We start from the raw sequence: 26,394 nt of genomic DNA on the forward strand, positions 1-26,394 counted from the left end.
GCATTAAATAGGTTTTTATTATTCATTATTCAGCATTTATTTCGGAGGTTTCAAACAGTCGCACACCGACCCATCTGTACCTCAGCTATTTCTCATATTAGATATAGTAAAGTATTTCAAAATAATTTTGTCTTCATTATCATCGGTGCAAAAATGCTAAACAAGCAAAATAAGAAACTGCTTACTGTTATTGTTTACAATCTAAAGTTTTTTAAAAGCTATTTTAAAAAAGCTAGTTGTAAAATAAATAAATTAAATAGTAGTTGGCAATCTTTTCAGATCTTATTATATTAAAAAACAAACCGTCTCAGCATTAAAGACTGAAACAAAGCAAAAGCATCAAGGACTGAGGAACATGTACATCTCAGTGAGATAATATACATTGATTATGGACACTAGGTTGGTAAATATAGGAAGGATGACATTTGGCTTTGTAAGATCTTCTCCAGTACTGGACACTGTGTCCCTGGCACTCATTCAGCAATATAACTTTTTTTTTTTTTTTTTTTTATGAAAAAAGGAATCCACCTCTACCTGAAACACAAGTAGTTCTGCATTTCTGAAAAGCTGAAAACACACACACTCACACACACACACACACACAGGCAAAAGACAAACATGCATCCAATTCCACATGAAGTATTTTGGCATTATAGAAACCCCTAAATGAAATGCTCCCCTCCTTATGCATTCGTTTCCTCACTCATTTTTCACTCTCTGCTGCCATCACTTCCTCCCTCACTACCGCTCTTCACTTCCTCACACTCTTTACTGTTCTTGCTCTACCGTATCCACTTCCTGACTCTTTATAGCACTCACTTCCTCACTCACACCCACGACCCACTCATTCTCTACCATGACCACTTTCTCACTCGCTCACTCACACAATCATTTCCTCACTCACTACCGCATTCACTTTCTCACTCTTCTACTCTCACTTCCTCGCATTCACTTTCTTACTCTTCCACTCTCACTTCCTCGCTCTTACTTCCTCTCTTTACTGCATTTACTTTCTCACTCTTCTGCTCACTTCCTCTCAATCACTTGCTCACTCTTTACCACATTCATTTTCTCACTCTTCTACTCTTCACTTCCTATCTCTCTTTAACGCACCCACTTTCTCACTCACACCCATGACACACTTCCTCCCTACAGCTCTCACTTCCTTGCTCTCTACCACGACCACTTTCTCTCTCACTCCTGTAATCATTTTCTTGCTCATTACCTCAATCACTTCCTTGCTCTCTACCACAAACACTTTCTCACTCATTCCCGCAATAATATTTCTTACTCACTACTGCGATCACTTCCTCACTCTCTACCCCACTCACTTCCTGGTTCTTTTCCACACACACGTCCTCTCTCTCTTCCATGCTCACACTCGGTTCCCCATTACATATCATTATTACTACCTCACTCTTTTTGTTCTTATCAAACCCTACTTCATTTTTTTTTACCTACCTCACTCTACCTCCCTAGATTTGTTTTTATCATTCTTTAATTTTTTCATCTTTTTTTAATTTCATTCCCTTCGAATGTATCCATATTTCCACATTTCCATCTCAGCAGTCAATTCATCTGTACAGAATTTTCCAATCCCATCAAAATCTTCCCTTATAATTTACACCACATTTGACCACCCACATATCTTTCAACTGTTATCCCTCTTTAAAATAATATTAGATATCAGTAAAAAATTTTTGCTGAAAACCTGATGTTATTTTTTCTAATAATGTGCAAGCATTGCAACCTTACATCAAATACCATCAAATCACAATCAAACCTTTGAAATGATAGGACCCTATGAAGTAGCATCTCTTCCTTTTAAAGTCTTTCTTAACCTACACAGTCTTTTCTCAGCTTTAGACCTTCAACAATACATCCTGGGAAGCCATTTTCAGTCTAGAAGGTACTTTATGGAAGAAGTTGCCAATGCATGTTTAGGTTGTGGCCGTACACACCCACACACACCCACAAATTAATTAAATTAAATTAAAATCACATGTCAGTCACATCACACACTATCTCTAGTATGAACTGGTATCGTCTGAAAACAGACAGGAAAATCAGAACTTAAGGATAGTGGTATGCTGGCCACTACTGTAGACATTATTTCCCATGAAACTCCCCAAACATCTCAAAAGATGTAGAGCCCCTAATTTCAGAGGCAAAGTATTTCAAGGAGTGGTTCCTCTGCCTTGCTGGGCCCCCACAGTCCCTGGACCCTGTTGTTGTAGAGTCGTGAGTGACAAAATCCCAAAGGCGTAACTGAGTCACAGTTTTGGTGACAAATTGTGGGTAATGTGTTAATGGGGTCTAAATCACAGTATCTTTGGTGACTTTCCAACAATCGTATTAATTCAGAAGTCGTTTCTTCTGTATTTGTCTTTGTATTCTTCAGGCCCTGTTGGGACTCTGCTTCTCTTTTCAGTGCCCTTTGATTCTGCATTACTCCCTTTAAGAGAAGTCCATGTTGGGTTCCCTGGTGATGTTCTTCCTCTGACGGACTGTCTTCTCTTCATCCTACACAAATTATTAGTTTTTTAATTTCTGACTTTCATTTCACTTAACATTTAGGGCCTTATGTAAAAGGTTGTGTGTTTATACTTACTGATGTGAAGATCCCATTTGGTCCCCATTCTCCAGGAGACTGGTCCTCAGGGTCTTCAGCCTCCTCCTCCTCCTCTTCCTCACCCTCCGCCTCTCTCACTATGTCCATCCCATCCTCCTCATACTCTGTCGCATAGTCAGACTCCTCTGCTAGATACATAAACATCAGTTAAGTACAGGTGCAATAAACAGTTTTGTCAATACTGTCCTAAATTTCAGAAGCTAAATCTTCAAATAAAGGTAATGGGATAAATTGTACAAGTGGAAAAAAAAGGAAAAAAAGGTTTTAGGAGTAACTGACCATCAGCTAAGTAGCTCTGCACCGGCTCAATCCTGGACACAATTTCAGCTAGATCAGTGAAGTCTGCACTAGGACACGTGCATGACTGAAACAAATAGCAACAAAGCACAATTACTATAGAATGATAACAGTTGTTCAGGCTCGGTGTTGTTATTTTTGCTCTATATTAATGCCATTTGTAAGGTGTCTGATGTACTCAATTATGTCTTGTTTGCTGACGACACCAATGTTTATTGCTCAGGTCAAAATCTGGAAGAGTTGGTAATGGTAGTGGAGAGAGAACTGTACAAACTAAAGAGCTGGTTCGGCTCAAATAAATTATCTTTGAATTCATCTAAAACAAAATTCATGGTATTTAATAATAAATTGATAGAAAATCATTTTAAAATTGACCATAATATGTTAGAAAGAGTTTTTAGGAGTGATTATAGATCATAAAATGGCATGGACATACCATATACAAAATGTTCAAAAGAAAATATCAAAAACAACTGCAATTTTATATAAATTGCAATATATTTTGAACAAAAGTGCATTATATATATTGTACAATTCACTCATCACTCCATATTTAACATATGGAATAGAAATCTGGGGAAATACATATAAATCTAGAACTACTACAGTTTTTCTACTACAAAAAATGGTCATCAGAATAATTACACATTCTCCATATAATACAACGAATCCTTTGTTTACTGAAAACATTAAAATTCTAAGCCTTGGTAGATATGTATACTGCTAAATTTGTGTATAAGGCAAGACAACATACCCTCCCTCAGTCCTTGCAAGCCTTAGAGGGACATATATGTTTAATATACCATATTTTAGAAATAATTTAAGAAGAAACTGCCCATCAAATAAAGTACAAAGAGTATAAAGATCTTGTTTTTTTTGTCTTGTAATTATTGTATTTTGTATGGTTATGGATGTGTACATGCATATGTATAATTGTATGTACCTGTAAGTCTCATGATTTCCTTGTGCAAAATATTGCAAATGGAATTTAGCTTGTTGACCAAAACAAAAAATAAATAAAAATAAATAAAATCCAGCCAATGTGTGTGTGTGTGTGTGTATGGGCGCAATCTAATTAATAAAATAAAAAAAATAAGATTCAGAATTCATTAATCTAAACCAAGTTTGGGGTAAGATTATTTAAATGAAAAAATACTTCTATTTAACAAGGACACATTAAATTCAGATCTAAAGTAACAGTAAAGACTTTAACACTGAAATATTGATGAAATAAAAATGTATTTCAAATAAATATCGTTCTTTTGAACCTTCTATTTAGCAAAGAATCCTGACATTTTTTTTGGTATTCATTGTCAAAAGGGTGATAGATGGTATTAGGAAAACTCACATCAGTCTTCTTGCTGTCATTGTAATCCGCAGAGCGATGGTCTTTCAGAACATTTTTTATAATGTCCCCACGAGCCCACTCAGTAAACACTAATTTACCATGTTGATAACCCACATCCTGAGAGAAAACAGAAAACTTTAAATATACCAGTTCTGAGAGGTCATTTACCATTGGAATAATTGACCTCTGTACGCTTTAACAGGGCATCTGCAGGATTTTTTTAGCTCAAATTTAAGACTTTTTAAGACCTGCACAAATAAAATTAATACCATAATAGCAGGGTATGTCTAAGTTAACATATTGAACTGTAAAATTACTGTAAAAAGATTTAGAGTTCAGAAAGTTTAATAAAATGATTCACTTCACATTTCAGCCTTTAAACAATTTTTATGATAATTTTTTTTATTCAATTATACGCAAAAAAGAATCAATTATACATTAAAGGATTGTTATCAATCTTAATATTAATTTAATAATATTAATATATTTTACTGTCTTAATTGATTACATTTTTTATAATGCATTATCTTCTTACTGACCCCATTTACATTTAAAACTCTATGTTTTATGTGTAAAAACAGGTTGATTTTCACATTGGTCTGAACAAAAACAGAAAAAATTGGTCTCTCACAAAATCATAATTAAGACTTTCTTGTACCATTTAAGACTTTTTATGGCATTACATTTTATACAACTAAATGTAAGAATTTTCACGGACCTGCAGAAATCCTGTATAATAAATACTATACTGGTATTCATTTCAAGAGAGTAGATGTGGGCTTTTGTTCTCACATAGATTTCATCAAATTTCCCAAAGTCCATGGTCTTAAAGCGGTCGATGGGTGGCCGAATATATTCGCAGTATGCGCTCTTCTTGACAAGTTCTAGTTGCCGTACACAAGATACATAGGCCAAACGGGACTGGATTTCAGCCATGTCAGGAACCTAAGAGACACAGGACATTTTTAGATATTTTATGCAGACCTAGCACAATCAATTTTTAACAGGAATCGAACATTAAGGAAATCTTTTAATAGTAGTTATTCGTCATAGCGGTCCAAAAGCTTTCTGTTGAATCGGATGCACTGGCTCCACAGGAAGTCTTCTAATATCCCACAACACTGACTCACCTTCACTTTCTCTGCCCACGGGTTGATTCGTTTCCATAGCAGCCACCAGCCAGAAAGACTGTCGCCGTAGTTACAGAGATCAGTCTCATCCTGGCTGCCCACATCAATGGCGATGACTGTTTTTGTGCCCATATTACGAGCTATGTCCGCTGCAGGGCGTTAGAGTGCCAGTTGAATGCAAACAAATGCACACGTACATAAAGACAAACACCCATAATGTAGCAGGAAGAATCAAAGCACTGTTAATATTTCAGACAAAATACTCCATTATTAACTGATCACTAATCAACACTGTTTAACCAAACCCCCATTAGAAAGCTGTCGTTTTTATCAGCATTATAATCGAATGAACGTCAATCTTTAAAAGTAAGAATAAAAATTTAAAATATATATATTTTTTAATTAAGTAGATTCTAAAAAACATTTGCTGAGAATTGTGGTTAAACAGCCTTGTATGTGATCAGCACAAACAAAGGATGGAAAAAGACAATTATATACAATGATGACAAGTAGAGACGCAATTAAACCGGACAACGTGGGCTTAAAAAGTAAGTGATACATGACACAAAATAAATAAAATAAGAACTATACCTTGGAATTTGAACATCCAATCTGCTTTTAAACACAGATGTCTCAATGCAAGGAATAACTTTGTATTTAGCAGCGCAAACTGCTTAATGAGCTAATGAATTAAATTATATTAAATCAAATTATAACTGGGAATGTGATGTCACATGCAAAATTTTGTCTTTTTCCTCTAAATTAAGATGTCCCCAGTTGAAATGCAACATCTGAACTATGTGAAATATCTTTCAGCCCAATATGTTGCAATGCAAATTGAAGGACATTATGCTATTGCTGTCTGATGATTTGTATTTTGATTTATTTATGCATATGCATATGCTACAATAAACCAAACTTTCCTATATTGTAAAGAAGAATTAAATATAATAATATTATAAATATAATAATATTAATAAATCACAATTTATGACCAATCGTACACCAGAAAACAACAGCAGCTTGCAATGACTGACATTTAGAGTCTGATAAAAGTAAGGCTGGTGAGGACAAGAGGTCAAACAACTGAGCATCTTTGTCCACACCACCCAATCCCTGCAGAACTTTATCCATTTGTCTCTGAACAAATCATAATCTAATAAGACACCTGAAATGAGTGAACACTTGAAATTAATTTGAAATGTGCAGGAAATCTCCAAGATGCCAAATTGACTCACTAACATTACAATAGACACGCATTCTGAGTTCAGATGGATAAAGCAAAACCACTCATTCCACCCTCAAAATGACAAAGAAAATCACAGTATACTTACTCAGAGCCATGTAGCTCTTCAAAACAAAAATTACATGACTGACCAAACCAGATTGTGTTTCTGGCCCCAGTGGCCCTATCTCTGTGGAGTTAGGGATGCTCTGGGCCATACTTGCCTGGCAGGTTGTTGATGTATCCTCCATCCATGAGCAGGTTTCCATCTTTAGGGTCGCAGAGGGGTGGCAGGTACCCGGAAAGGGTCATGCTCGCCCTGACATAGCGCCACAGGGAGCCTACCACACCAGGAGGGGACAATAACCTCTTAATAACCTCTTTAAGTATGTGTACATAACGCCTCAGCAGTGTTTGGATATGACCCTGAAGTCACAGTTTTGGTTAGTAGCGCACGGACCAGCAGGGAGATACAGTGATGGTCACCCCAAGGACGGTGTGCGCTGGGTTAGTTTGGCCTGCCTCATTCAGTGAACCCAACCTTGACAGAGGTAGAGTAAACACCCAAGAGGTAAGGTTGACTTTTCTTTCAACCCTGTCTCACTGGCTTTTTTCAATCAGAAATGTAAAAGAAAAAAATATAGTGGAATTTACCCTGGAATTTACATATTCTGATAATATATTCCTACAGTTCATTCACTTAAATTCATCCTCATTAATCAGTAAAGATGTATTTTTTTCAGACAGAGAGGAGACAGGGTTTAAAAACAGTCAGTGAAACATTGGGCACTGCCAGCCTGTCCCGGCCTGTAGTACTCCACTCGACCATCAGGTGACAGGAGAGGCGTGACAGTGACATGGGTTGGAAGGAGAGAGAAGAATGCAGAGAGGCAGGTGCATTCAGCATGTGGCACCCTTAAAGGGACAGTTCACCCAAAAATTTGCATTTTGTCATTATTGATGCTGATAGTGCAGTGCATTTTTGTAGGCTGAAAACCAAAAACTAGGTAGCATTTTAGCACTTCCAGTTCCATCTTAAGTTTTTGGTTAAATGCCTGAAATAAGGTCTACGGTCAACACAAGCACAAAATATTTTTACGTTTTTTGTTACAACATTATAAATACCATCTTGTGGTATTTAAAAGACTTGTACTTGTCTTGAAAAAGGCAATTGCTAAAAAATGTCTAAATAGGACTACAAAGGTTCTCTGGGACATTAAACTTAACCGTCTGATTTCATTTCATAATCGTGTCTTGCAAACTATTCTAATTCAAATGTAATATATATATATATCAGTTTATTTATTTATTTATTATTTTTTGACTGAACTAAGGTGATGCTAACTTGCAGTTTTGCCTACAAAAATATGTCATCACGGCAGCACTCTGTTTACTCTCCCTGATTTTTAGTAAAGTATATTTTTTATTTTGAGGTGATTTACTGCTAAAGCTAAAAATGGTGCCCACTTAAAAATAAAAAGGTCTGTCTCTGAGCCTGTATAAACATTTACGACATACTTAAAGAGTTATCCTGTGTGGCTAACTGTGCTGTAGGATCCAGAACAACACCTCCCAGTGAAAAAATCCTTATAAATATTGTATACATGTAGAATAATGGCCTGCAGTACATAAACATGCAACAGCATGCAGACAGAGCGTATGGTGTGCTTGTGACAGCCAAGCTTAAGGTAGATGGGAAGAGTGCACGTGATGTGAACATGATAGAAGAGAACAGGGAAAATACATCAGCTTGAACAGCAAAACAAAAACGGAAATATCAACAAGCATCAGCAGCCATCATTTACTTTATCATCAGTGTTGATCACAGCTTAATGCAAATCAACATTTGCAGTGGTTAAGCTAGAGGGGTTCTCAATTCCAGTCCTTCTGACACCCTGCTTTGCATATTTTGTATACATCTCTTATCACTTCAGAGGTTTGTTCTATTCAACCGTACGAGTGCACTGGGAAGAGGAAATTCTGCCATGATTCAAGTTCGAAGGGACCATATATGTTCCATTTAGAGGGTACTGAAGTGTGCAAGACATTCATTTAAATTACATACATTTTTTCCTAATTCAGCTGAATGTAATGTTTATTGTGTTTATGAAAGCACAGTCTCTCTCCTCTTTTCTTTCTCTCATTGAATACTATCCTCTGTTCCTTCCAAGCCATGGGTTCCCAATGTAAGCAGGGGGTTAATTCATTTTAAACAGAACAAGAGACAATAAAAAGCATAGGGTAACTGAGTGGTTGGTTGTCGCAGGGATACTGGTGTAGCAGGTTTTTAAAAACCTCCTTTAGGCTTCTGGATGGCTTTGGTGAAAAGGGGGCAGAATCCTGACCTGGGACATTGTTAACATAGCAACCATCCACGAGGAGGTGGCCGTCCTTGGGGTCGCAGAGAGGAGGCAGATAAGGGGTATAGGAGGCACTGGCTCTAACATAGCGCCAAACACAGCCTGGCAAAATGAAGATGAAGAGTAAATCAAAAGTAGACAAGACGTGGAGAGAGTCAGAGCAGGGAGCGACAATAAACAACAGGAAACAGATGAGTGAAAATGAGAGGGGGGTGGGGGGACCCAAAATTCTCTGACAGTAATTCCCCATAATTCTCCGTAGATTCATGGACATCATTCTGAGATCTGGCCAAGTCAATCAGACATCTTGTTCCATTCAGTACAAAAAGGATAACAAAAACTTGATTCTAGTTTGTAGTAATGATTATAGTAATTTCCGTAATTTCTCTGGACCTGTTATGTCTAACTTGTGCAATGTGAGAATAAGAGGCACCTAAGCAATAATGCAACAGCAGAATGAAGAGGAAACGGCATTAGAAAGGCAGGGGAAGCAAATGGGTGATGCATTCTGGTCCTACAGACACCACTAACAGGGCTTTTACCTTCTACAACTGCTAATAGTGTATACCTGACATGATGGGCTTTTAGAATACAATGGAATGAAAACGGTGAGATAAAGATGTGTGAAAAGGATGACACTTAATGAGAACTTTTTTTTTGACACTAAACGATTTAACTTTTTTCTATGACAAAAGCTGGTTAGGACAGAAGGAAGACAGACAGAAACTTTGAAAAAAAAAAAAAAAAAGGGGAGATAAACATAGTGGGAAAGAAAAGAGACAAGCTTTGTCCTTGCAGTTAGTGAGACATGCAAATTCAATCCCATAATTAAACTGGGCAAACACGGAAAAATTATTATATTACTTAATAAATGATAAATTAATTAATCATTCCTAATTAATCATTAATCAAATGCCCTAACATTGAACCTTGAGGATCCCCAAATTAAAGCTCAAAGTGAAGAGGACCAAAATTCAGTCATCACTCACCATCTTTATGAACACGCATAGCAGAAGCTGTGATGTCTGTGGTCACATTAAAGTAAGGCAGCCACAAGTCCTACAAATACAAGCAAGAAAAAAAACGTTATATGTTGTCGTACATATGATAATCACCTTTCCTAATTACATCAGCTATTCCAAAAATTAAGTGAGTTCAAATAATATTGATCAGTAGTAATAATACAATTATGAAAAATAATAAAACAGTTTAGAGTTTTAAAACAGATGAACCCCCAAAAGAGTTTGGGGACCTCTTACCTCGATCTGTTTGTCCTCAAAGACGTTGGAGACGCTGGTGTTGAAAGCAGAGCCAGAGAACATGGACGTGATTGGATAAGTAAGGTCCAATACCGTTTTGAACACAGAGTTCATTGCCTGAAGGCAAAAGAGATGGGTTAAACGAACTGAAATTTGCGTGATTAATAACTAAACATCTATCTTATCTGATTGCTTATCTGATTGCTTAAAGAAAGTTAAAGGGTGTCAGTCGCATTACCTTTGACCACTCTCTCGCCCTCTGCTTGACCCGAACAGCACTTCTCTCCTCTGCATACAGAGCACCAATGAATGAGCCAATGGAAGTCCCTCCCACTATGTCAATGGGAATTCCTGCTTCCTCCATGGCTTTGATTACACCAACATGAGAGCAGCCCCTGCAAAATCAAACAATTTTGAAAATAAGTTAATTGTACAAAAATCCCTTCAGTCCATTTTTAACCAAAGCTGTTTTAATGCAAGATTAGCAAAAAACAACAACATTGTGGTACACATAGAAGGAGAACAAAGGCCATTTTTAAATGGATGTCAATGGAGGATAGGTTTCACAATCCTGAATAAACTGCTTTTGTGTGTAAACAGCATATCATTTAATAAAGCGACAGCCTATTGGCTAATTCTTCAACATGTTTGCTATTAAAAATTACTTTTGGATTTACAATGAAACATGCTGTTAGTGTAGGTAGGTAGGATTCAAGTTGGATTTAGTATACAGCACTTCCCATTCATTCTTATGGTATGTTAACAGTGACTGACTGTCATACAACACAGAAATTCGATGTCGTCAAGACTGAAATGTGATTGGTTATCAAGGCACACATGATCCAAATTATGCCATTATGGTAGAGCTGTGGACCTTGGTATCTTCCAGTAATAATAATACCATTCTCTGCTCACCTGGCTCCGCCTCCACCGAGTACGAGGGCGATGCTGTTTCCTGTTAGTACTCTGGCCAGCCGTGAGAAATCACTGTGTCTGTCTGCAGTCTTCTCAAAAACCTTTTCATATACCTCTCGCTGTTTAGGACAACAACCCCACCCATATCAAACATAAGAGTTACCAACAATCTTTGTTCTGTAAATCAGCAGAAAGCTAAACACGTTTTGTATTTTTACCAGTTTGGAGGGGCTTCTTCTTGAGAAAACTCTACGGGGGCACTTTAGGTGAAGGTGTCCAGAGCACCAGCTGCGCATGTTTAGCCATTCAACGGTTCTCGACGGTCCCGGCCCGTCCTCACGATGCAGCAGGGCTAACTGCTTCAGGGCTCGTACCGCTGTGTTCTCTAACATCTGCTCCAACTGAGAAGGTAACAACATGGGAACACTTCAGAACACTTCAATTTGATCTTACTCACAATAAGATTTTTTTTGATTCCATTCAATTTGATTTCTATTAATGGTTAATGATTTCTATTAATATTTATAATGTGTCTTATGTATGAAAAAGACAAACTAAGAATATTTATTGCACAATTTGAAAGTGAACAATATAAATACATCTATATACAGGCTACTTGAAATATAACAAAGCGTGCCTATTTCAGAGCTGAGAACACTGAGGTATTCAATATTTCATTCGTTTCAAGAGTTTCTTTATTTCAATGTCTTCCATCATTAAATCAATCTTCAACATTTTGAATCAATTCTTTAAAGCTATTCATTATTCAAAAATCCACGTTTCAAAATCAATGCATATTTAGTAGAGGTGTAACAATACACAAACATGATGGTTCGGTACATACCTCAGTTTTAATGTCACCGTTTGGTACAGCAAGGGGAAAAACTTGTTTATTATTTTTTATTATTAAATAAATCTACCTCTTTCTTTAAATATATTCAGTAATAATTCAACTTTTCTTTGAGATAAAAATCTACCTCGGCTTATGCTCAAAAACTATAGTGAGCCCTTTTACATTAGGCCTACTATAAGGTTACAGTTAACAACAGAGCCCAAACTTACATTTAATTACTATTTATTTTTCTAAATATAACAAGCAACACTCAACTTGAAAAAGATTATGCAAAAATGTAAAGTGCACGTAATGTAGTTTTTAAATTAACTTAAAAATGATAGAAATTCTATTTGTTGTTGAAAAAGCTATATTCATTTTGCACAGAGCCTACCATAACTCGTTTCACAACAGACTGACTTATACATTAAATAATTAAGACCTCAGGTAAAGTATAATATAATGATTATAAAGTCTAATGTTTCGCGAAATGCTGTATTTGTTCGGTGCACAAACGTACCAAACTGAAACACCTGTACAGAAAATCTTAGGTACGAATTTGTGTACCTTTACACCGCTAATATTTAGTGTTGAGCTGCTTACACCTGTAGTGACTGCACATTCTATATTAATGTGCCAGGTTGCGCAACCTGAAGTTGTGCCTTGCTTAAGGTGAAAAGTAAAAGTTTTTGAATCTTTCCCTGTGGGGTTACCAGCTCTGCTCTTCAACCACTACAGCACCTCAAGCATCTCACATCAATGTGGACAGAAACAACACTAGACTCAAACAAATACCTCTCCAAGTGCAGGTTCCTGGTCTCCGAGCCCCACAATGAGAATGCAGTCTGCTTGACGGATGCAGCGTTGAGTCCATGGGGTCATACTGCTGTCCGTCTGATACAGCACTATACGATTAATGTCCTCCTGCTGAGCCAACCAACCTGACAACCTGTACTCATGAATACTAGAGAAGGACAAGCATTTCAGATTACAATTATAAAATCAGTGAGATAAATACATGTTGTTTTGATCTGATATATACCTGTCCAATGCAGAAGCGCCAAGTCTCTCTCTGATGATGTCACTGGTTAGCAGCAGAGTTGGTCCTGATTGAAGAATGAAAGTGTGTTTGATTATGCATCTAGATCATGGGCTTTAAATGTCAGTCACGTCTTAAGTGTACCTATGGCGCTGAGGGCATGGCTGAGCTCCAAATTAAAGGCACTGATTGGCACTTCATCACAAACAGGAAGCACGGCCACAGTGGAGAGATTACTGGCTGGGTTAGTGACATCAGGACTCGACGCCATGCTTGGCAGACCCAAGGCAGAGCCTACAGAAAGGCAAGAAAAGAGATCTTACCACACTTAGTAAAATTAACAGGTTTGATTCTTAAGTCTTGTCGACTTTAAGCATGGATTTCTTTACTCTTCATTTGTTTAAACATAAGGAAAAGGCTCTGCTTCATATTCTTTATTCCTAACATGATGTATCTTCTCAAGATGGACTTTACTGAAGCACAGAATGAGCTGTGAATGATTCATGTTTGGTACTTGAAAACGGTCCACGGGGCTGTTGAAGGTTCCCCAAAATCTTCTGCCCCAGCAGATGAATCAAGCGTGTCACCACCTGTGGGTATCTTCTCTTAATATTGTTGAGCGTTCCTTCTGGAAGCTTCACCAGCTCAGTGTCTCTGACTGCATGGACTGTGGTGGCACGAGGCTGTCGAGTCAAAGCCTCCACCTGAGGAAAAAAAAGAGACATAGTTTAGTGATCCTAAATTCAGTTTAGATTATATTCCAGAGCTTTAGACTCACAACTCCAATAAGATCTCCCCGTCCATACTCTCCAACCAGCTCCTTCTTCCCATTCGCTTTTCGGATGACCGAACGCAGTCGTCCATTCAGCACAATATAGGTACAGTCAGACTGATCATCTTGCCTATGGACCACAACTATTTTAATGATAGAATGCAATAACGATGCTGTAAATTCAGCACTGCCATCACAGGAAAACAAATGACAAAATTACAGAAAATGTTTTTTCAATCAAATAAATGCAACATTGGTTAGCATAAGATACTTCTATTGAAAATATGTTTGTAAAAGCCATTTTGGTCTTATGTACAGGTATTTCCAGTAGGTGTCACCCTTTCTTGATTGTTCACGATATAGATATAGGTAGGAACCTTCCTTCAGGTAACAGGTGTTGCTGGAGGGAAGGTGTACACAGTTTTTGACCGCTACGCTAGGTTGTTTGTCATGCTAGACAAGTCATTGTAAAGGTGAAGGATTGGTGGATTTACTGACTGTTCATTGGATTCTTGCCTATATGGAAATGAAGACCAGTAACGGTAAAATAAATCAACAACAATGAGCAATTTTAACATCTTGTGTGGACATTCCAGTTAATAGTAACCCAAGCGTGCGCGTCCATTACAAACACCATCCAGCATCCCTCAGCAGCTTAAAGTATTAGACTTGGCCGCTTACATTAAACAATTAAACAGTAGTGTAGAACAATATACTAAATATCAAGCATCGCGTTAGTTCAGTCAGGCCACGTTAGTCATGCTTGCATCAGCTGACAGTCAGCTGTTCCTGACGTGTACCAATCCAGTCTTGACACCTATCACCTGCGGTCTATTCAAATTCCCATTCTTCAGTGCCTGGAAGCAGTCTCTCACATTTTGTTTACAACTCACGTAATTGTGAATTGTAATTATATATATATGCCTCTAATGGTTCTGTTCTGTACCCCAGGGGGGTTTGTCTTGCTGCCCTCCCCACTCTGTCCAAGCATGGCTGCATGGACAGGTGTGTGGAGTGTTGCCCAGAACATAACCATACCGCCATCACTAACTGTATGCAATTATAATCGTCATAAATATACTTGACAGAGGTGGTCCTGATTGAAATATATATATATATATATATATATATATATATATATATATATATATATATATATATATATATATATATATATATATATATATAACTATAAGATTTCTTAAGATTAATCATCCAATCGGCAACTTAAAATTAATTATCCAAAATACATTTCTTAATTACACAAAGTTATATTTGAACTACCACTTGGGAATGTTGCCAGCCAAATAAAAAGTTACAACTGAATAATTAAAAAATAAAAAAAATTCACGAGAGCTGTTATGGTACCTGTACAGGGCCCGTCCGGCTTCAACAGCCATCCAGTCAATGGCGAAATCCATCTGCCGTACAAACGGGGACATGCGGATGGCCACGGTGTGAGCTGCACTGAGAACTACACTTGGCTGCTCACGCATGATCCTACAGGGGGCAGCACAATCTACAATCTACTGCTATCTACTGATGGAGATTAATTCTTTGTGTTTTTGTTTGTGAGATTTGCTATATCTACAATGGCATTCAAAAGACTGAATATTTAAGTGAAATCAGCTGTAGTACTTTATAGACACACTCACTCATAGAAGTCAGATTTGGAGATCTTGAGGTAGGTACAGTCACGCTCCGCTTTAATGGTGAAGATGAGCGGCTCTCCTGTGAGTACAGCCAGCTGACCTACCATCTCACCCGACTGGGTCACAAACAAACACACTGCGTCCTGCTTGTCAATCATCTTCTGATAGACATGAAGACAGCCAGACAGGACAAAATGCAGACTCACATCCTACAGGAAAGAAACATAATTACAAATAACTGTGCCTTCAAAATAAGAGATCTAAGGTTTAACAACTAAATTAGGCAGAAGAAAATAAATGGGAATGAGCACCTGGTCTCCCTGTCTGGCTAACACAGATCCAGCTTTAACATGATGAAACGTCACCCTCCCATTCAGCAGTGCAGGGTCCTGATGATGAAAGAGGGCATATGAGGAAAGGCATCACTCCAGTCCAGCAAAAGAGAGACAGGTGTGACCGTCAGAATACAGAGGAGAACTAAAGTACACGAGAAACTGCTTCATTTTACTGGAAAATGAACTCTGACCACAAGATACCTCAATCTTCATGAGTTTGAGGATCTCTTTCTGGGCCTCGTCGAACACTGTGGCATTAGGTCGTCCTTGAAATGGGCTAAAAATGTTCTCCACTCCTGACTCGTCCTCAGGATACAAATACACACTTGAAGGAGCCTCATCCACCGTCACCTTCCTCTCCCGCTGCTCCTGTGTCACAGAAAACAAGCAGTTTGGGTCATATTTCAGTGAGTTTTTTTTTTGTAATACTTATTCTTAAAGATTATTCTCATTACAGTCTCATTACTGCAATACAAAATATGTTAATATGTAAGAAGTGAAATGAGTGTACAAAAATCCTCACTCGTGTGAAAGCAGGTGGAGGGGGAGCTCCATCCTCAGCAGATACAGAGATACGCCCTCTCTCATAAGCCATGTCGAAATCTGAATGTAGACCCTTCTGAATTCCTAAGGTCAGCAACAACATTACAGCATCACACCAACAAAAGCATGATATGTCATACATTTCTATAGATTATACACACGCACACATTGTAACTATGAATTCTATAATATTACATATATATTCTTATATGTACACTATCAATCAAATGTTTGGGGTCTTTAAGATTTTTGTGTATTTGAAAATATATATATTTTTTTATGCTCAGTAAGGCTGCATTTATTTGATTTTAAAATTAAAAGTAAGAATAATTGTGAAATATTACAATTTAAAGAGTTTTCTGTTCTTATATATTTACCAAAGCACTTTTTTCATAGTTTGGCTGGTCCTGCGACTTATAGTCAGGTGCGACTTATTTATCAAAATTAATTTGACATGAACCAAGAGAAATGAATCAAGAGAAAACATTACCGTCTACAGCTGCGAGAGGGCGCTCTATACTGCTCAGTGCTCCTGTAGTTTACACTGAAAACAGAGAGCGCCCTCTTGTGGCTGTAGACGGTAATGTTTTCTTTTGGTTCTAAATAAATACAACTTATAGTCCTATGCGACTTATTTATGTTTTTTTTCCTCGTCATGACGTATTTTTGGACTGATGTGACTCATACTTAGGTGCGACTCATAGTCCGAAAAAATACGGTAATTGTTTTTCTTGTGATCTCAAAGCTACATTTTCAGCATCATTTCTCCAGTCTTCAATGTCACACGACCCTTCAGAAATCATTCTGATATGCTGATCGCTCAAGAAACATTTATTATTATGTTGAAAACAGTTTTGCACCTTTTTGTGGGAACAGTGATATACAGTATATTCAAGACACATGGACCTACCAGCGATGTCTACAGGCATAGATATAGTCCTACTGAGGGTCAATGTTGTGCCACCATCCTTCCCAAGATCCCCACCTGCAGACAGGGTGCATCATCCAAGATGAACTCTCATTGTAAATAAGTAAACAAGCAGATGTTATTATGATATAAAGACTCACCAGTAGCATTTTGGACGGCAGCCTCACGATGTTTATCAGGAACAGTGAGACTGCCAAAGCGTTTGCTGTGTCGTATGGGACTGGAGCGTGTTGGATGAGGGGAGGCAGGAGAGGGACGAGCCTGCGTGTCCTAAGTGAACATGGACACAAAAAGGAAATAAAACTTATTTTGTATAGTACTAAATATTTTAATCTTTTTGCATGCTAGCAACCAATCGTAAGAAAGAAAGAGTGTGTGCATGGAGTGTAGCTCTCTGTTCATTCACATGGCTGAAAAGTTCATTGGTGAGCCCCAGGTAGTTGTGCAGGGCCAGAACGGTCACCCTCTGAAGACGGACCATGATGATCTGCAGAGGACACAACAGGAAAAATATTCTCAATTATGTGCAGCGGCCTTACAGACAACAAAGGAATCTTTCGGGCAATTTTAAAATTCCAGACCTGAACCACCCGCACAAGGCTCTCTGGGTATTTCTCAAAGATGGACAGAAAGGCATCGACAGGCAGTCTGAGGACAGTGGACACTTCTGCCGCTCTCGCTGAAACAGTCTTATATGGTCTCTGGTGACCCTGAAATACGCATGCATACAAACACTGTGAACTATGCATAATTTCAAGAATATGTAATGCATTTTCCAACGTCAACTGCTGCAAAAAATATGCTACCTGACCTTCTTATAGGGCAGTTTCAAAGAACAGGGAGAGGGAAAGAGGAGAAAAGTGAAAAAAAAAACACAAGTACAGGAAAAGGAATGGGAACAGGGAAAAGGAAAAGATAAAGAAAATGAGAGGCAAACAAAGGTTGTGTAATATTTTATTTGTGTAAATTAAGTAATTGGGTTTCCTGTGATTTTAAGCAGCATGAGCACACAGAAAATGGAATTGTGGGTGTGACTGACTGTGATGACATCAAGGATGCTCAGTAGACTGTGAACACTGTCTCCAGGGTAAACCTCTTTGACCACGCCATCCTTTCCATCCTTATGAAAGAGAGAGAGAGAGAGAGAGAGAGAGAGAGAGGGGTGAGTCCAGGGTTATTATTGTTAACTATATCTAAAACCATAAAAAATGTTGTTGCTTCAAATAAAATAGAAACTAACTGAAAATGTTAAAAAAATTAATTGGCAGTTGCCAAGGAAGTATTTCTCATTTTTAAAATGACTAAAATTCAAATTAAAACAGAATGTATAGAAACTAATATTAACAAAATATTAATGAAATCTGTAGCAGTATCTAAGTGATACTACAATAACACTGGATGAGCGATTATTTTTTTGCCATAACAGTGAATACACACACCTGTCCAGTAAGACACAACTCCAGCTTGCCATCCTGTACCACATATATGCTGCTATCAGGCTGACCGGGTCTGAAGACATATTCACCCTGCTGGAACTGCAGAAACACCATGTGCTTACACAGCTCCAGGAACAGCGGCTTCTCGAAGTGACCCAACACACTGCAGGAGACACGTTATATATCAGATTTTACCTGAAGTTTTCTTTAGTTTCACTCTTGATGTAAATCAGTTCAGAAACAATGGGAGCGTACCGCACGTTCTTCAGCATGTAGAGCACCTCAGATGGCAGATGAGAATTGGCCACGTCGAACTCTGTGAGATCTGCCTCCAGCACTGACGGAGGAGGTTCCTTCATCTGCAGAGAGGGCACTTCTTTCTTAAAACGCAGGATCCTGAAAAAACAGACATACTGTTAAACCTAATTGTCTGAGCAAATAAAATGACCATATAATGGCACTACAGAAATGTACTTTTTGGCAATATTTAGCATCTTCTGTTTCTTTTTGAGGCGGGGCCTGGAGGATGAAGCGGAGCCCACTAGTGAAGAGGTGGACTGAGACACCTTCCTCATTATCTTCCTCCCATAAAACCAGACTTTGTCTCTTTTACGAAAACGATATTTCGGGGCTTCCTGAGCTTCACGTTCTGAGAGGAAACACAAACAAGCACATATATACACAAGTAAATACGATTGGAGCGTTCATGTAAAGTAATTCAGGGTTTCTGCAAGTTTTATGAAGGTGAATTTAAGACTTTTTAAGACTAATAAAGAAAATTTAAGGAATAAAGGAAGGGAACACTAGACATCGATATGTTCTCTATGTGTTCTCTGATGTCTAAGGAGAACAGTGGGTTGTTTCATAGCATTTAATTGTTATAAATTTAGATTACTTGATCATTTTACAGTGTACAGAAAAAAAAAACATTCATTTCACAAATGTGTTTTTGAAAACTAACTGCGGAGGTGCATCCTGCGCAGGACAAAAAATATCAGGAGAGCGATAAGAACGATGGCGACTCCAGCACCGATTACAATTCCCACCACCTGTACACAGACAGAAAGACAGTGAGAAATCAAGAAAACTTTCATTTCTGAAGGATCATGGGGCAAAGAAGACTGGAGTAATGATGCTGAAAATTCATAATATATATATATATATATATATAAATTATTATTATTATTTTATTTTTTTTGTATACAAAATTATTGTATACAAATGTCTATGAAAATGAAATAGCCCAAATATTGTGATAATTTGTCATTCATGGTGGAAAAATGCAATATTTGCACACTTCTGCAAATGCTGTGATTCAGTGTAACAGTGTCTACTGACCATGCTGGTCTGCAGCTGATCCTCCACCAAACTCTTGATGTTCCCAAATCCGTCCAGCTACAAAACACACAGGATGTTATTACAGGCTTTTTTTGAGACAACGCTGGGATCAAAACTGAGAACATGTTAAAAAAATACTAGCTATCTGGCTCTTGAACAAAGAGAAAGGGAAAAAGTGATGGAAAGAGAAATATCTGAAAGATAAACTAATTTGTTACTGGAGCACAACTATTTTGTTCTGTTCCATAATTATGTAAACTTTTCCTCTCTCCACTGTGCCGTCATTCCTTCAAGCCTTCCCACTCTGTCACTCTCGTACTCACACATTTATTCTTTCTTTCTTAGCTCATTTATTTTCAACAAAGCAAGGCCCACAGTGTCTCTAAAGTGAACAGCCACTTTCAGTTTCTACAGTAGCTCAGTGCATTAAGTGGAGAGTCAGTTATAAATGAAATAATAATGAATCTTACACAGACATGATAAAAGCACTGAAAAAATTATTTCCTTGCAACTTTTGTTGATTATTAGCATGCATATTACTATTGCCCATTTATTAGTACTTATAAAAGCATATATTTATGCCTTATTCTGCATGACCATATATTTAGATCCTTTAATTCTACACAATACCTAAACTTAACAACAGCCTTACTAACTATTAATAATAAGTAGCAAATTAAGATTTATTGTTGGGGAAACTCTTAATAAATAGTGTATATATGTTCCCTTTTCTAAAATGTTACCTAGATATTTATATATTTTGTATAGAATGATGAATATGAGTGTGCATTGTATGAGTGCAACACCCTTGGAAATGAAGAAGTACTTGAAGTAGTGGGTTTTATCATCTGTGGAAACCACATAAGAGTGTGAATGTTAACATCCGCTAACATACACTACTAGTCAAAAGTTTTTGAACCTTAAGATTTTTTATGTTTTTTTAAGAATTCTCTTCTGCTCACCAAGCCTGCATTTATTTGATCCAGAATACAGCAGAAGCAGTAAAATTGTGAATTATTTAAAATAACTACTTTCTATTTGAATATATTTTTAAAATGTAATTTATTCCTGCTTTTTTTTGCATCATTACTCCAGTCTTCAGTGTCACGTGATTCTTCAGAAATCATGCTAATTTTATAAATTTGCTGCTCATGTGCACATAACTAGACATCTAGTTGCATCTTCTAAACTCTAACTTTTCCCATCATGACAGAGCAAAAAAACTAATTTCACACCAATAAATGTTTCTAAACAAGTCACATGATCAGATTATCTTCCCAGCAACCAAACATGTGTGTGTAAGGTAAAGCATTAGGGTGGTGCTGCTCACCTGTGGAGCTTCTGCAAACTCTGGGCCTGATGTGCTCTGTCCCATTCTACCTCAACACACAGCTGGGCCATCAATGACAGCCACTGCAACACACAGCAAGACAACAGGCTTCATGCACAGATCAGCATCACACACACATTCAATAAGAATCACTGCAGGCTAAAAAAAAGCTTCCTATAAACATATTCAGTTCATGTCCATGCACATTACAGGGATCAGCTGGATAGATTTTATAATACAAATTAAATGGTACTAGATTATTAAACAGATCAGGACTGAACAATACAGCTTTCAAATCAAAGATCACAATCAGCAGAGGAAACTATCCAATCACAACTCCTCCCCAAACTGATGTCATCATCCCTGATAAAACACACACATGCAGCATGAGTGATTTTCATTCTGATCTTCCCACCAATAACAACATGTTCCTTTCACATCCAGGGTTGCACGAGGTGCCTGTTTGTACACTGAACCACATGCACGCTGATTTCACTGACCTAAGCACAACACAAGCCCTTCATATTCACTACACACATAAGCACATTTATAGTGGGAGAGCCCAACCTCCAACAAAGACACATGTGCCCTTACATCTCACTTCTACACCTTAAAAAACAGCACGAGTCCATCTAAAGCCATTCGGTGATGACATCACAGTGTCTAGAGGCCAACAAGTATTTTTTAATGATTGGGGGTGGAGAGAGGATTAGATTACTGAGATCACAGCAGACATAAAAGAGATTCATCCACATCTGGATCTGACTGAGTGTGTATAAAATTCACTGTTAACGGCTGGAGATGCAAACCAACTATGAAAGATTTACTGTTCATAGTATACAGATGAAAGAGACGTAGTGAGTGATTGTATCACATTCAGATCGATTATAGGCAGAGATAGCATTGACATTCAATAACATGCTATAGAATAACAAGAGAGGGAATGGAAACCACAGGGTAATGATGAACTGGGGGGGGGGGGGGGGGTCTGAAATGCCAGTATTCATTACTCACTAATGGGCACCTTCTAATAGCCATTGTCCTCTATTAACAATGCTCTTACACAGTTTTATTTTAAAGCCCCCAACTGACAAATACAACACTCAACAATTCAACAAAGCATTAATGCAATGTCCTTCACTATATTAGACATGTTCAGCGGTTTAGACACGCTCAAGCATAATGTGAACAACTTTGATTTAAAATGTTATGCATACAAGATGTCGCTGCACAACAGAGACAACTCATGCATGACTTTAATGGAAACAACCGCTATTACTTTCCATGAGTACAAAATAGTGCCTGAAACTCTTTAAAATGTTACCTTTTTTATTTAAAAAAAAATAATATAATAAATAAAAAATAGTCAGTGAAAGAAGGTCAACCCAAAAATGTAATTTATTTACTCACCCTGAAATTGTTCCAAACTTGTATGAGTTTCTTTCTTCTGCTGAACAAAAATAAGATAGTTTGAAAAATGTTGGTAACCAAACAGTTTCTGGTCCCCATTGCCATCCATAGTATTCTTTTCCCTCCATATAATGGAAGTCGGAAGGGATCAGCAACTCTTTGGTTACAACTTACCAACCTTGTTCAAAGTATCCTCTTTTATGTTCAGCAGAAGAAAGAAGAAGGGGGTGTAAATGATGACAGCATTTTCATTTTCACATGAACTATTCCTTTAACCTTCAAAAAGGTTAACAGTTCCCAACTTTGCCAACCTAAAAAAATCAGCAACCTAAAATGTTCACCCAAAACAGTGAGAAAACAGAAAGGATTTTTCAGTTTCAGCCAAGATTGTTTTGGAGGGCAAAAACCACTGACTGAAACAATCTTGTGTGTGTACACACTTCACCAGGACCGCAAATAATGCCAGAGCAGCAATATCTAAAAATTTTTGGCTGTACATGACACCCTAACCAGTTCAGTCACTCCGTTACCCTAATTTTTGTTTTTGGGCTAAACTAAATGTTGGCTGACCTGACAAAAAAAAAAAAAGTCTGTCCTGTCCTTAAAAGCTGGACTTATGTTTTTTATTATTCAAAATAGCTAATCTAACATCAGTTCAGCATATTAGGACAAAATTGTGAGAGTATATTATTTTATATCTGTCTAAGGTGGCATGGACCAAAAACCACTGTTAATACAGACATTCGGTGTCTTTAAAACTAGCTACATTCATTTTATGAATACTTTGTCTAACTTATCTAATAGTAAATGGACAGCTATTCGTACCTCGGCTCAGTAATCGGACACTAAATTGTATCCTATTCATTAAAAGTGCCCGCTTGTCCATCATACAGATCTTTATATCTCCTGAGTTGCTAGAAAGAACGTCACAATGATGTATAAATTGATCAGTGGTTCTAATGTGCCAGTAAACAAGCCCAGATGACAGCTAAACCAATATGCATTAAAACCCGATTGCATATCTGTCCGTTATTGAGGGCCATGACTCTGCCGATGTTTTCTTTCTGTATTCAGTGCTGTAAAGTGAAGCGGCCGTTGGCGGTGATGCTGTGCGGTGACCTCCGCAGATCAACACCACGCAGCATCTGCGACCTCGAAACACTGACAATACACACACACTCTAAACTAACACTAAACATACACTGCTCTCTCACAACATAATAATAATAATCAGAAATTGTACATGATGGTTAGTTTATAACCATACCTGACACAGTGACGGTCTGTCCTGAACTGTCAAACAACGGTCATAACCGGAATCATCCGCTCAGAGCTCTGTGTAGACTCCGCCCAGTTAGTGCAACAACCAATCAGGGATGGCAACCAGACCAATCAGATTTCAGAAAATTTACATTTAGGGATTCCCTGCCCGTTGTTTTATACAAAACATTCTTATTCTTTAGCTTACCGACATAAACTCATGACATAGTTAATGTGTTTTATGATTTAGTCATCAGAAACTGTAAAAATTCAACAACAACAGCAAAAAAGTACAAATTTAAGATATTATTAGGCTTTTTGTAGCTTTTTAGACTGTACAAACCCAATGACGTACTGAGTCTTCTATTGAAGGAAATATGATTAACTAATATATAATTATATAACTTACGTTTGTATTATTTACAACATATGGTGTGAAGTAATAAGGTCAAAGTATTTATTCTGGAACCATCCTACGTTTAAGCAATTGTATAGCAAAGCAAAAACTAAATTTAATGTATATATCACTAACTCTGATTTATGCCTTGAACCGAGCTAAGAGCAGTTTGCTTCAAGGAAGATCAAATTCTCTGAATAAGCCAGATATTAATTTAAGAGGACAAGGGTAAGCTTGAGAGTTAACTGATCAAAATGAACATAATTTACCAAAATGCTTTCATGCTAATTGAATTTAGTTATGTCGTAATCTCAATCATTAACCACCTGGAGAGAAGTGATGGATTTTGTAGTTCACATTACACATTACAGCCATCAAACTACATTATGCATAGAAATGATCTAGTACCACCTAATGGTGATCTTTAAACATACAGACTGCTTACACAGACAGACACCACATTTTTTTTTCTTTATGTAGAAGTATTTTAACCATATTTAATAGAATGTAGATGTGATAATTGTAGAGCTCCGAACAGTTGACAAAGGCATGTCACTCTACTCGAGCAGCCAGGTGTTTTTTTTTTTTTTTTGTCAAATTAGACAGTGAGACCATAGACTGTATAAGACCGTTTTTATACAGTTTATATATGAGACACACAAATTTGAACAACAAGTTTTGCCTTCTCCAAATACCCTCACTTATAGTCTTTGCACTTTATTACTTGGCCACTTATATGATGTATTTTTTGTATTTGGCCCAAATGTTCAAGTGAGACGATCACAAGAGTATACAACTTTTCATTATCTGATGGGACACACTTTAATTTCTGGTGCTTCTAATTAAAGCGATGTGACATACAGCCAAGTATGGTGACCCATGCTCAGAATTTGTTCTCTGCATTTAACCCATCCAAAGTGCACACACACAGCAAACACCCGGAGCAGTGTGCAGCCATTTATGCTGCGGTGCAACAGGAGCAGTTGGGGGTTTGGTGCCTTGCTCAAGGACACTTCAGGCGTAGTAATGCCAGCCCAAGATTCGAACCCACAACCCTAGGGTTAGGAATCAAACTCTCTAACCATTAGGCCACGAAAATACTCTATTATCTTTTAAGCAATCCATGGCAGAGTTGTATCATTATTGTGAAATCCTGGATTATCTCCTCTAAGTATTGATCATCAAACTAGTTTTTGTTGTAATAAAATATTTATTAGGGTTATTAATATTGTAATAGATAAATGTAGTAACAAATATATTAGAAATATTAAAAAAAAAACGATTTGTTCAACAATGTTTTGGTCTACTAAATATGTAAATGTTAACTGGAAAAAATTATGGTCAATAACAAATAAGTTTTTTTTTATTAATAATAAGATTAGAGAGGTATCCTATAAAATTTTACACAAAATTTACCCTGTTAAGGAATTGCTTGAACGTTTCAATTTGAATATTGAAAATTTATGTGAATTCTGTAGCTATGCCAAAGAATCTTTGACTCATCTTTTTTTTATTGTATTTATACTTTTTTTTTGGTTGGATGTTTCAATTTAATTTCTAGAGTGTTTGGAACGTGTATAAATTGATCTGTACGAAGGTTGTTTTTTTTTGTTTGTTTTGTACAGGACAATGTTGATTAAAAAAGTATGATGTGCTTTCTTACACAACTTTTGATGTTTGCTTGGAAAATGTCACATTCTTCTGAAAAAATGGTCTGAAGCGAAGCCAAACTTTGAACATTTTATAAAAGAGGTGAAACAATACGGTACTACATTAGTTACAATTAAGAACAAAAAAGCAAGAAATACCTATGAAGCTTTTTGCTACTTTAAATTGTTGTAATTTTACTCCTTGCATGAATTGTTTCACTTTGCATATTCTTATGAATGTTTTTTTTTTTACTTGGTGCGAGTGGAATATGCTTGTACAAATATTTGTATAATTTTTACACAATAA

General features: G+C 37.1%; 1 protein-coding gene across 9 annotated transcripts; it reads right to left on the minus strand.

Moving 5' to 3' along the window:
* LOC113064314 (neuropathy target esterase-like) lies at positions 1–24,147 on the minus strand. Of its 9 annotated transcripts, none has more exons than XM_026235155.1 (35): positions 24,049–24,147; positions 21,372–21,454; positions 20,042–20,098; positions 19,665–19,752; positions 19,178–19,352; positions 18,959–19,099; positions 18,707–18,866; positions 18,307–18,387; positions 17,849–17,977; positions 17,674–17,754; positions 17,408–17,537; positions 17,250–17,324; positions 16,320–16,423; positions 15,998–16,165; positions 15,773–15,850; positions 15,465–15,670; positions 15,178–15,309; positions 13,816–13,939; positions 13,552–13,741; positions 13,182–13,331; positions 13,041–13,104; positions 12,794–12,962; positions 11,385–11,567; positions 11,167–11,285; positions 10,490–10,646; positions 10,252–10,368; positions 9,982–10,051; positions 8,978–9,094; positions 6,857–6,973; positions 5,408–5,556; positions 5,070–5,222; positions 4,278–4,394; positions 2,912–2,996; positions 2,612–2,757; positions 1–2,523 (listed from the first exon to the last, which is right to left on the minus strand). In XM_026235155.1, exons 2-35 carry the CDS (start codon positions 21,414–21,416, stop codon positions 2,458–2,460), a joined length of 4,143 nt encoding a protein of 1,380 aa, XP_026090940.1. In that variant the 5' UTR covers positions 21,417–21,454; positions 24,049–24,147; the 3' UTR covers positions 1–2,457. The 9 variants fall into 9 exon arrangements, with proteins under 9 accessions (XP_026090940.1, XP_026090859.1, XP_026091220.1 ...); XM_026235074.1 differs by having other exon boundaries at positions 2,612–2,760; XM_026235435.1 differs by lacking the exon at positions 8,978–9,094.
* Between the last annotated feature and the right edge of the window lie 2,247 nt (positions 24,148–26,394).

Source organism: Carassius auratus, chromosome 1, assembly GCF_003368295.1.
Source record: "Carassius auratus strain Wakin chromosome 1, ASM336829v1, whole genome shotgun sequence".
Lineage (NCBI taxonomy): Eukaryota > Metazoa > Chordata > Actinopteri > Cypriniformes > Cyprinidae > Carassius > Carassius auratus.

What these genes read in the sequence shown, in the direction of transcription:
- LOC113064314 (XM_026235074.1), bottom strand. Translation starts at nt 21,416, where the DNA reads ATGGGACAGAGCACATCAGGCCCAGAGTTTGCAGAAGCTCCACAG. An exon ending in CTCCACCTGCTTTCACACGA is followed by an intron (nt 16,166 to 16,319) that starts GTGAGGATTTTT and finishes TCTGTGACACAG; the next exon opens with GAGCAGCGGGAGAGGAAGGT. An exon ending in CAAATGGGATCTTCACATCA is followed by an intron (nt 2,524 to 2,611) that starts GTAAGTATAAAC and finishes TAATTTGTGTAG; the next exon opens with GATGAAGAGAAGACAGTCCG.